At 45.6% G+C, this 12,820-nt stretch overlaps 1 protein-coding gene across 1 annotated transcript in view; it reads left to right on the top strand.

Annotated features, from left to right (window-relative positions):
* The window catches only part of LOC121531185 (membrane-associated guanylate kinase, WW and PDZ domain-containing protein 2), a 338,801-nt gene that overhangs the window by 306,333 nt on the left and 19,648 nt on the right, over positions 1 to 12,820 (top strand). Inside the window, exons 14-17 of the mRNA XM_045205201.1 lie at positions 3,256 to 3,371; positions 6,095 to 6,287; positions 6,530 to 6,781; positions 9,336 to 9,521. Of these exons, the coding sequence (XP_045061136.1) occupies positions 3,256 to 3,371; positions 6,095 to 6,287; positions 6,530 to 6,781; positions 9,336 to 9,521 (747 nt within the window). The remainder of the gene's footprint in view (positions 1 to 3,255; positions 3,372 to 6,094; positions 6,288 to 6,529; positions 6,782 to 9,335; positions 9,522 to 12,820) is intronic.

Raw genomic sequence — 12,820 nt, 5'->3', positions numbered from 1 at the left:
ATTTATTTGCAAATTATGGTGGAAAATAAGTATTTGGTCAATAACAAAAGTTTCTCAATACTTTGTTATATACCCTTTGTTGGCAATGACACAGGTCAAACGTTTTCTGTAAGTCTTCACAAGGTTTTCACACACTGTTGCTGGTATTTTGGCCCATTCCTCCATGCAGATCTCCTCTAGAGCAGTGATGTTTTGGGGCTGTCGCTAGGCAACACGGACTTTCAACTCCCTCCAAAGATTTTCTATGGGGTTGAGATCTGGAGACTGGCTAGGCCACTCCAGGACCTTGAAATGCTTCTTACGAAGCCACTCCTTCGTTGCCCGGGCGGTGTGTTTGGGAACATTGTCATGCTGAAAGACCCGGCCACGTTTCATCTTCAATGCCCTTGCTGATGGAAGGAGGTTTTCACTCAATCTCACGATACATGGCCCCATTGATTCTTTCCTTTACACGGATCAGTCGTCCTGGTCCCTTTTCAGAAAAACAGCCCCAAAGCATGATGTTTCCACCCCCATGCTTCACAGTAGGTATGGTGTTCTTTGGATGCAACTCAGCATTATTTGTCCTCCAAACACGACGAGTTGAGTTTTTACCAAAAAGTTCTATTTTGGTTTAATCTGACCATATGACATTCTCCCAATCCTCTTCTGGATCATCCAAATGCACTCTAGCAAACTTCAGACGGGCCTGGACATGTACTGGCTTAAGCAGGGGGACACGTCTGACACTGCAGGATTTGAGTCCCTGGCGGTGTAGTGTGTTACTGATGGTAGGCTTTGTTACTTTGGTCCCAGCTCTCTGCAGGTCATTCACTAGGTCCCCCCGTGTGGTTCTGGGATTTTTGCTCACCGTTCTTGTGATCATTTTGACCCCACGGGGTGAGATCTTGCGTGGAGCCCCAGATCGAGGGAGATTATCAGTGGTCTTGTATGTCTTCCATTTCCTAATAATTGCTCCCACAGTTGATTTCTTCAAACCAAGCTGCTTACCTATTGCAGATTCAGTCTTCCCAGCCTGGTGCAGGTCTACAATTTTGTTTCTGGTGTCCTTTGACAGCTCTTTGGTCTTGGCCATAGTGGAGTTTGGAGTGTGACTGTTTGAGGTTGTGGACAGGTGTCTTTTATACTGATAACAAGTTCAAACAGGTGCCGTTAATACAGGTAACGAGTGGAGGACAGAGGAGCCTCTTAAAGAAAAAGTTACAGGTCTTTGAGAGCCAGAAATCTTGCTTGTTTGTAGGTGACCAAATACTTATTTTCCACCATAATTTGCAAATAAATTCATAAAAAATCCTACAATGTGATTTTCTGGAGAAAAAAAATCTCAATTTGTCTGTCATAGTTGACGTGTACCTATGATGACAATTACAGGCCTCTCTCATCTTTTTAAGTGGGAGAACTTGCACAATTGGTGGCTGACTAAATACTTTTTTCCCCCACTGTATATGCATGCATCGGCAAACACATTAAAACCACTGGATGCTATTTACCATTGTGCACTCAGGTTCATCACGGGTGATAGTTACAAAACTCATCACTGTTTCCTATATCAACATGTGGGTTGGGCCTCTCTATCTGTGAGGCGAGAGCAACATGCTCTCTTGTTTATTTATAAAGCACTTCTTTTAAAACTACCTCCATATATATCATCATTAATTTCCAGTAGATATACTAATTTTAAAACCAGATCACAGATGTGGATTACATTAGAGACTTCTGTGGTCTCCACAGAGTTAGGTAGGACTGCGTTCAGTTCCTTTGCACCTTATTTATGGAACAAACTGCAGATCCAACTTAAGTTAGACACTCTGGTGTCCCTTGCCCATTTTAAAATGTTTTATGGAGGATCAATATGATGTTGTCTGTGATTGTTTCTGTTGAATTGTGTTTTTGTTTTGTATGTTTGAAATGTTCTTGTCTGTATGTCTAAAACTGTACATGTCAACATGTTTACACAGGGCACAGCCGTAGAAGAGATCCAGGTCTCAGTCTGTTTTTCCATGTTAAAATAAAGATTTAAAAAATATATATATATATATATATTTGGTCCTCTGTAGCTCAGCTGGTAGAGCACGGCGCTTGTAACGCCAAGGTAGTGGGTTCGATCCCCGGGACCACCCATACACAAAAATGTATGCACGCACGACTGTAAGTCGCTTTGGATAAAAGCGTCTGCTAAATGGCATATTATTATTATTATTATAATTTATTTTTTGATGAAACTTTGAATTTGGCCTTAATGCTATTAGCCCATAATAACAGGATTGAATAACAGATACATGTTCATACATGTAAAAACAGATAGTCATATTTTTGACAACTATAAGAAAGCTCAGAAGAAGAAAATATTACCTGCATACCTTTGACATGGAAATGCACTATTCACTTCCCATTCATTTTTCGGCCCGATATCGGGTTACCTTCAGAAAAATCCAGTGATGCTTGTGAGGGTTGTAGAACAAAACGAGAACAACATTGAGTCTCATCTCATCCCATCTCACCCAAACCTTTTGGATGCTACAGACGTTTTCGTGAAAATACACATTATCGGGGTGTCCCCTGATCTGACAAACACCGCTGTAGATGCAGAAGGCCGACATCGGTGGATGTGGTGGATTGAGACGCAGCCCATGAAAAACAAACAGATATTTAAACAGATGGATTTTGATGGGGATATTTGTATTATGCTAATTAGATTGATGTGTGGGCGAGTCAATCGATTATATTAACAACACTGCGAATTCTGAATATGCAATCAGTATAATTTGTACAGATTATTCTTTTTTTGTTATTCAGCCAAGATTAAGGATATTGACTCTTAATCCTGATACATTACAAATCAGTGCTGCATTCTTTCCTCTCTTGGCCACGGTAGTCTGCGTTCGTGCAATCTATCTCTGTAATAAAATTATTTTTTGGTCTATTTCTGCCTCATCTCTCACCTGTCTCTCTGTCTGTCTCCACCCCCTTTTTCCCTCCATATATCTTTCTCCCTCTCCATCCCTGTCCGCTCCCTCTCTTTCTGCCCCTCCCCCCTCCCTCTTCTCCCCCCCTCTGTCTTTCCCACTGTCTCACTCTCCTTCCTCCGCCTCTCTCTCTCTCTCTCTCTCTCTCTCTCTCTCTCTCTCTCTCTCTCTCTCTCTCTCTCTCTCTCTCCATTCCTTTCCCCCTCTCTCCCTCTCCCCCTCTCTCCCTGCTCCTCACTCTGTCTCTCTCTCCTCCTCTCTCCCCTCTCTCTTTCTGTCCCCTCGTCAGGTCCAGAGTACCAGGAGGTGGAGGTGCACCTGTTGAGGGAGAAGACTGGGTTTGGCTTCCGCATCCTGGGGGGAGACGAGGCCGTGCAGGCTGTGAGTCCGGACGCCCGTGACAAGGCTCGTATGGGACGGGCTGGACAACACACACACCATATCATGCATACCTAACACACCAAAATATGCCTAACACCATAATACAAACGAACCTAACGACATGTAATAAACACCTCACACAAGCACGTCTATCTTCATTTAACACACCTGCTGCCTGCCGCTGCCTACACATATAATGCCCACCTAAAATCATAAAATACACACCTATCTCCATAATACCCACCTACACTATAATACACACTTAACGTCATTTTACACTCATCTAATCAAATTAAACCGGACGACTTTAATCACGCTCTCTGTAGCGGACGTGAGTAAGACCTTTAAACAGGTGATCATCTTTTAATGTTAATTCACAAGGCCGCAGGGCCAGACGTATTACCAGGACGCGAACTCAGAGCATACGCTGGCAAGTGTCTTCACTGATATTTTCAACCTCTCCCTGAACCAGTCTGTAATACCTACATGTTTCAAGCAGACCACCATAGTCCCTGTGCCCAATAATTCCAAGGTAACCTTTCTAAATGACTATCGCCTCGTAGCACTCACATCTGTAGGAATTAAATGCTTTGAAGGGCTGGCCATGGCTCACATCGACACCCTGGACCCACTCCATTTCGCATACTGCCCCAACAGATCCCCAGATGATGCAATCTCTAGTGCATTCCACACTGCCCTTTCCCACCTAGACAAGAGGAACACATATGTGAGAATGCTGTTTATTGACTACAACTCAGCGTTCAACACCATAGTGCCCTCCAAGCTCATCCCTAAGCTACTGACCCTTGGCCTCTGCAACTGGATTCTGGTGGATTTCCTGACGGGCCACCCCCAGGTGGTGAGGGTTGGCAACAACACATTCGCCACGCTGACCCTCAACACGGGAGCCCCTAAGGGGTGCGTGCTTAGTCCCCTCCTGTACTCCCTGGTCACCCACGACTGCGTGGCCGCACACGACCCCAATACCATTATTACGTTTGCCGATGAAATGACGGTGGTAGGCCTGATCACCGACAATGAGACAGTCTATAGGGAGAAGCAAGACAAAGGAGCTGATCGTGGACTACATGAAACAGAGGACCATTCACATCGATGGGGCTGTAGTGGAGTGGGTCGAGAGCTTCAAGTTCCTCGGTGTCGACATCACTTACGATCTATCATGATCCACACACACCAGCACAGTCGTGAAGCGGGCACGACAACGCCTCTTCCCCCTCAGGAGGCTGAAAAGATTTGGCATGGGCCCTCAGATCCTCAAAAAGTTCTACAGCTACACCATTGAGATCATCTTGACTGGCTGCATCACTGCTTGGCATGGCAGCTGCTTGGCATCTGACCGCAAGGCGCTGCAGAGGGTAGTGCGTACAGCCATGTACATCACTGGGTCCGAGTTCCCTGCCATCCAGGACCTCTGTATAAGGCGTTGTCAGAGGAAGGCCTTAAAAATTGTCAAAGACTCCAGCCACCTAAGTTATAGACTGTTCTCTCTGCTACCACAAAGCAAGCTGTACCGATGCACGAAGTCTGTAACCAAAATAACTCTGAACAGCTTCTACCCCCAAGCCATAAGACTGCTAAATAGTTAGTTAAATAGCTACCTGGACTATAACCAAATAGCTACCTGGACTATCTGAATTTACCCTTTTTGCACTAACTTTTTTGACTCATCACATACGCTGCTGCTATTTATTATCAGTAACTTTATTCCTAGTTATACGTACATATCTACCTCAATTACCTCATACCCCTGCACATCGACTCGATACTGGTACACCGTGTATACAGCCAAGTTATACTCATTGTGTATTTATTATTAGATGTTTTACTTTCCTTTCATTTCTCTATTTTATTTCTGTCTGCATTGTAGGGAAGGGCCCGTAAGTAAGCGTTTTACTGTTAGTCTAGACCTGTTGTTTATGAAGCATGTGACAATTACAATTTGATTCGATTTAAAGGTCCATTATGTCATTTTTTGTACAACCCAACATATTTCCGATAGAAATGCAAGTTATAGATCTTTCATTCTCATTGAAAGCAACTCTGACAAGCGGTAGATTCGTTCTATGTGCGATATTTGTATGTTTTTTTTGCTATGAAAACCTATCCCTAACCCTAACCCTTTTGCTACAATGTGGCCCACTGAATATGACCCATAGAAACCAACTATGTTTATTTCTTCCCACCCAGGACACCTACACTGATTATACAAAAAATTAGGAACACCTTCCTAATATTGAGTCTACAAGGTGTCGAAATCGTTCCACAGGGATGCTGGCCCATGTTGACTCCAATGGTTCCCACGGTTGTGTCCAGTTGGCTGGATGTCCTTTGGGTGGTGGACCATTCTTGATTCACACAGGAAACTGTTGAGCGTGAAAAACCCAGCAGCGTTGCAGTTCTTGACACAAACCGGTGCGCCTGGCACCTACTACCATACCCCGTTCACGGGCACTTAAATATTTTGTCTTGCCCATTCACCCGCTGAGTGGCACACATACACAATCCATGTCTCAATGGTCTCAAGGCTTTAACATCCATCTTTAACCTGTCCTGTCCCCTTCATCTACACTGATTGAAGTGGATTTTACAAGTGACATAAGTAAGAGATCATAGCTTTCACCTGGATTCACCTGCTCAGTTTATGTCATGGAAAGAGCAGGTGTTCTTAATGTATTATATACTCAGTGTATATATATATGCTGCTAATATAGATTGTCGTTGAACAGATTGTGATCGGGGCGATCATAGAGAACACTCCTGCAGAACGCGACGGAAGACTTCGACCCGGGGACGAGCTCATGTCCGTGGATAAGATGGTGGTTGCTGGGAAACCACACAGATATGTGATCGACCTGATGCATGCTGCCGCTCGTAATGGCCAGGTCAGCCTGACGGTCCGGAGGAGAGTCCACTTCCCCCGTGAGTAATGTACGCTACAGAGTAGACACCGATCACTGCTATACTGTTTTGAACACTACTATACACTATACACACCTTACACACCTTAAACAGTATACAACGGCCAGGTCAGCCTGATGGTCCGAAAGATAATCTATTTCCCTGGTGAGTAGTGTACACTACAGAGGGAGGGGCAAAAAATATCACATTTAAAAACCACACACTCTCTCTCTCTTTTTCTCCCCCTATGCTGCCTTATGTAGGTGAGGTGTTAGGGATGAACGGCCATAGCCCTGGCTCCGTGTCCACGCAGCACAGCTCCCCACACAGCGACGCCGCCTCAGCTTCCTGTCCTGTCACCCCCGACAACGTCCCGCCGCCATCCGCCACCTCCCCCATGGAGGGCGCCATCCCCCTGCAGACCAGTGATGTCGTCATCCACCGCAAGGAGAACGAAGGCTTCGGCTTCGTCATCATCAGCTCGCTGAACCGACCGGAGAATGCCGCCGTCATCAGTGAGTCATACATTCTCTCTCACGCACCATAGAAATATAATTACTTGAGTAAAACTACTAAAGTGATTATATGTCTCACGCTGAGGGTTGTTCTAGAATAGAACAAGGCGGATGCTCCAATTCCAAGTAATAGTCCATAATGTAGGAGACCATTTTGAAATTTCTGTTAATTGATACTTAGACAACACCTCTCCAAGAGGGTATATAAACCCTTCACCATGATGTTAGAACACTTGCAGTATCTCAGAAAAGATTACAATAAATACAGCTACCCCTCCCCTTGGCCGGTCCTAAACCTTCAATGTGTGCAGATCTGTGAGTTGGAAGATTTAGCAGTACAGTCGTGGTCAAAAGTTTTGAGATGACACAAGTATTGGTCTTCACAAAGTTCGCTGCTTCAGTGTTATGAGATATTTTTGTCAGATGTTACTATGGTATACTGAAGTATAATTACAAGCATTCCATAAGTGTGAAAGGCTTTTATTGACAATTACATTAAGTTTATGCAAAGAGTCAATATTTGCAGTGTTGACCCTTCTTTTTCAAGACCTCTGCAATCCGCCCTGGCATGCTGTCAATTAACTTCTGGGCCACATCCTGACTGATGGCAGCCCATTCTTGCATAGTCAATGCTTGGAGTTTGTCCGAATTTGTGGGTTTTTGTTTGTCCACCCGCCTCTTGAGGATTGACCACAAGTTCTCAATGGGATTAAGGTCTGGGGCGTTTCCTGGCCATGGACCCAAAATGTCGATGTTTTGTTCCCCGAGCCACTTAGTTATCACTATTGCCTTATGGCAAGGTGCTCCATCATGCTGGAAAAGGCATTGGTCGTCACCAAACTGATCTTGGATGGTTGGGAGAAGTTGCTCTTGGAGAATGTGTTGGTATCATTCTTTATTCATGGCTGTGTTCTTAGGCAAAATTGTGAGTGAGCCCACTCCCTTGGCTGAGAAGCAACCCCACACATGAATGGTCTCAGGATGCTTTACTGTTGGCATGACACAGGACTGATGGTAGCGCTCACCTTGTCTTCTCCGGACATGGTGTTTTCCGGATGCCCCAAACAATCGGAAAGGGGATTCATCAGAGAAAATGACTTTACCCCAGTCCTCAGCAGTCCAATCCCTGTACCTTTTGTAGAATATCAGTCTGTCCCTGATGTTTTTCCTGGAGTGAAGTGGCTTCTTTGCTGCCCTTCTTGACACCAGGCCATCCTCCCAAAGTCTTCGCCTCACTGTGCGTGCAGATGCACTCACACCTGCCTGCTGCCATTCCTGAGCAAGCTCTGCACTGGTGGTGCCCCGATCCCACAGCTGAATCAACTTTAGGAGACGGTCCTGGCGCTTGCTGGATTTCTTGGGCGCCCTGACGCCTTCTTCACAACAATTGAACCTCTCTCCTTGAAGTTCTTGATGTTCTTACTAGCAGCAATATCCTTGCCTGTGAAGCCCTTTTTGTGCAAAGCAATTACTACGGCACGTGTTTCCTTGCAGGTAACCATGGTTAACCTTTTAAAGCTTCCAGTCTGTTATTCTAACTCAATCAGCATGACAGAGTGATCACCAGCCTTGTCCTCGTCAACACTCTCACCCGTGTTAACGAGATAATCACTGACATGATGGCAGCTGGTCCTTTTGTGGCAGGGCTGAAATGCAGTGGAAATGTTTTTGGGGGATTAAGTTCATTTTCATGGCAAAGAGGGACTTTGCAATTAATTGCAATTCAGCTGATCACTTTTCATGACATTCTGGAGTATATGCAAATTGCATCATCAAAACTGAGGCAGCAGACTTTGTGAAAATTAGTTTTTGTGTCATTCTCAAAACTTTTGACCACGACTGTACACCGTGGTAAATACACTGAGTATACCAAACATTAGGAACACTCTTAGGACCATTCTTGATACACACAGGAAAATGTTGAGTATGAAAAACCCAGAAGCGTTGCAGTTCTTGACACAAACCGGTGCGCCTGGCACCTGCTACCATACCCCGTTCACAGGCACTTCAATCTTTTGTCTTGCCCATTCACCCTCTGAGTGGCACACATACACAATCCATGTCTCAATAGTCTCAAGGCTTTAAAATCCATCTTTCTCCTGTCTCCTCCCTTTCATCTACACTGATTGAAGTGAATTTAGCAAGTGACATAAATAAGGGATAATAGCTTTCACCTGGTCAGTCTATGTCATGTAAAGAGCAGGTGTTCTTAATGTTTTGTATACTCAGTGTATATACCTATCCAGGCCCTTCAGATATACTAACATTGAGGGGGAGGGATAGGGAGAGATTTTGTACCAACAGACATTCAAAGGTTTCTTCTGTAATATGGTTTGTTGAGTCACACACAAGACAACGTTTAGATCCCAGTGGGATCTTCGTCAGTTTCCCAGTGGGATCAAACATTGTCTTGTGTGTGCTTCTCAATAAACCACAAAGTTGAGAACAAAACTAATATTTTTCTTATTCTGTCCAGCACTTGACAGCCACCACATTCTTCCTTTTTCTAACATTTCAACCATTGCTTCTACCATCCTTCTTACCACCCTTCTAGCTGTGCCCCATAAGATTGGGCGTATCATCGAGAGCAGCCCGGCAGACCGCTGCGGCCGCCTGAAGGTGGGCGACCGTATCCTGGCTGTCAATGGGCAGTCCATCATCAGCATGCCCCACGCTGACATCGTCAAGCTCATCAAAGACGCCGGTCTCACCGTCACCCTGCACATCATACCGGAGGAAAGTGAGTCAGAGTGAGAGAGAGAGTGAGTGAGAGAGAGAGAGAGAGAGAGAGAGAGAGAGAGAGAGAGAGAGAGAGAGAGAGAGAGAGAGAGAGAGAGAGAGAGAGAGAGAGAGAGAGAGAGAGAGAGAGAGAGAGAGAGAGAGAGAGAGAGAGAGAGAGAGAGAGAGAGAGAGAGAGAGTGAGTTTGAAATAATCTTTATTGGGTCTGGGAGCCCACCACACAAATACTCATACAAAACCGTATTTATACATCAATTAAAAACACAACTCCAATTCCTCCTCCACAGTAACTGAACACAACAGCCTCTGAATACCCCATATACTCATAAACAGATCAATATTGTTGACAAGTTTATAATAGGCAAACTCAACCCTTAGTCTTGCTGCCAACATTCCCTCCAGCATTCCCACCACATCCACAGACCCCTGTCCCCGAATACTGTTCTTTCAGGTCTTCCATATGGCTAATTTTGCTGCCCCTAACACAAAATTAAGCAACACAACTACACCTTTCTGACTAAACCTGTACTTTGGCCCAAATATATACAGTTGGGAAGAGAAAACCTCTCCCAGAGCTGAGAACCAATTAGTGATCAGGTCAATCATCCCGACCAACCTGGGACACTGTAAAAACAGATGTGCCAGAGTTTCAGACTGAGCACAGAATGGACACCCCTCCCCAACAGTAGGATCCAGGTGTACCAGATACATGTTGGTGGCTATGGCTCAATGTATTATCCTCCATTGGAGGTCAGCTGTCCTCTTATCAATAGGCAGTTTGTATAATGATCGCCAACAGCCTTTTGGGGAGGCACCTGGACCAAGCACACCCGCCCACCTCGTCGATTTTACCCCTTCCAGGGAAGAGGCATGGGACACCTTTACACATATTCTGTACATGGCCTTCTTTCCCACCTCCTTGAACTCCCCGAGCTCCGGGGTATCGAAGGAAAGCAGCATCCCCACGTCCTCCTCGAATGCCCCCGCCGCAGCACTAACAATCAGTGCAGGGAACACATAATCCAGACCCTCCTTCCACCGATCAGAATTGGAAGTGTCAGTCACATACTGCAGATGAAGTACTGGCAAGGAATCACAGACCTCAGCGACGACCTTCCTCAGTAGGCGAGACGATCGGATCCCCGCTCTTTCTCCCAGCTCCTCCAACGACCTATTCCTGTTCCACATCAGATGACCCAGCTTAGTACACCCCACGCCTAACAGGCATGAACGTAGGCTAGCTGAACCCAGAACACGGGACTGGATGGCAGTGTTGTGAAAAAGAGGCTCTTCAAAAAGCCACATCCCTGGTGGCGTGCAGGCCTTACGGGACTTGACCAGAACTCTCCAAGCCTGCATAACAGACTCATAAAATGGAGTCAGGCCAGGCAACTCACCCCCCTCCAGCTTTAAGAGGAAAAGGTGCTTGTCTAAGCCCAAACAGCCTGCTCTCCTCATCAATACGTAGGCTGTGTCAACCCAGCTAGAACCGTCACTGTACAACAGTCTCTGGGCTGCTTGAAGCCGGAAAGCCATGATCCTGGAAGAAATGTCCACCAGGCCTTGCCCACCCTCGTGTAGTGGCAGGTACAGGGCTGAAGCTTTAATCCAATGTTGTCCAGACCAGAAGAAGTTGACAAGGGTCCTCTGAAGCTCTTGTATCAGACCCTTTGGTGGCTGTAAAATCATTAGTCTGTGCCACAGGGTAGAGGCAGCTAGGTTATTAGCTACCAGTACCCTTCCCCTATAAGACAGCTGGGGCAGCACCCATTTCCATCTTGACAGTCTGGCACACACTTTCTCCACTACACCCTCCCAGTTCTTTTTATGAAAGACATCGGAGCCTAGAAAAACCCCCAAAGTCTTCATCCCATCTCTGCCCCACTGAAGCCCCCCTGGTAACCGTGGAGCGGACCCCATCTGAAGCTGGCCTGCCCACAGCGCTTCACTCTTTCCCCAATTGACTCTAGCTGAGGAGGCCCCCTCATACACCTTTAAAGCATCTGAGAGAACCTTAACATCCTCACCCCCTGTAATAAAAACTGTCACATCATCTGCATACGCAGACAGTGCTATCGTGGGACCCTTCATTACACCTGGCACAGAGAAACCAGTAAGCTTCGCTCTTAAAAAACAAAGCATTGGTTCAATCGCCAGACTGTATAACTGCCCTGAAATTGGGCATCCCTGCCTGATGCCCCTTTGGACAGGGATGGGACAACTCAAACCACCCCCCACCTTCATCATACACGAGGCCCCAGTATACAGTAAATTCATCCAATACAAAAAAACATCCCCAAACCCAAAGGCTTTCATTGTTTTAAACAAGTACTGGTGGTCCACACGATCAAAAGCCTTCTCCTGATCCAAAGAAAGTAAACCCACATTTACATCAGACGGTTTACAAATGTCCAAAACATCTCTTATTAGAAACAAGTTGTCAACAATAGAGCGATCAGGTACACAGTAGCACTGGTCCTTGTGGAACAACAATCCCAGATACTCTTTCAACCTGTTTGAGAAACAATTTTATATTCTGCACACAGCAAAGCAACAGGTCTCCAATTTTTTACGAGAGCCAAATCCCCCTTTTTTGGCAACAGTGAAAGTACCGCACGTTGACAAGATACAGGAAGAGAGCCCTCATGAAAAGATTCACACACCACTTCATAAAAATCCTCCCCAATAGACCCCCAAAAGTGCTTATAAAACTCAGATGGTAAACCATCAATGCCAGGGGCTCGGCCTGTTGAGAGCTGCATAACTGCTGTGGACAGCTCTTGCAGTGTAATGTCAGAGTCCAATGCGACTCTTTGCTCAGGTCCCAATTGAGGAAGACCGTGTAACAACTGTTCAGTACACAGAGAGTCACAATCCTCCGCCTTATAGAGGGCAGAATAGAAATCCAAGGCATGTTGACGCATTTCACTGTCATCCGTGGTCACCTTCCCATCAGGGAGACGAAGGCAGACCATCTGTTTACGTTGCAATGTCGACTGTCCTAGGTTTTTTTTAAAAGCACTAGGAGCATCCATATCCTTGAGGGAAGCGAAACGAGACCTAATCAAGGCACCCTTCACTCTTTCATGCAGAAACGACCTCAATTCATGTTTCTTGTCCTGTAAGTTCATGACTAGTCCGGGGTCATTCTGAGTGAGCAACTTCAATTCAATAGATTTAATGTTCTGTTCAAGGGCCCTGATAGTCTCTTTAACTTCAATTCGAAACAGAGCAGTATACTGTTGACAAAATAATCGTATTTGGGCCTTCCCAACCTCCCACCATTGTCTCAAGGACTC

This window comes from Coregonus clupeaformis, chromosome 19, assembly GCF_020615455.1.
Source record: "Coregonus clupeaformis isolate EN_2021a chromosome 19, ASM2061545v1, whole genome shotgun sequence".
In the NCBI taxonomy this organism is placed as follows: domain Eukaryota; kingdom Metazoa; phylum Chordata; class Actinopteri; order Salmoniformes; family Salmonidae; genus Coregonus; species Coregonus clupeaformis.
Note: the sequence above shows the minus strand (reverse complement) of the source record. Positions and strands in the feature narration are given on the sequence as shown.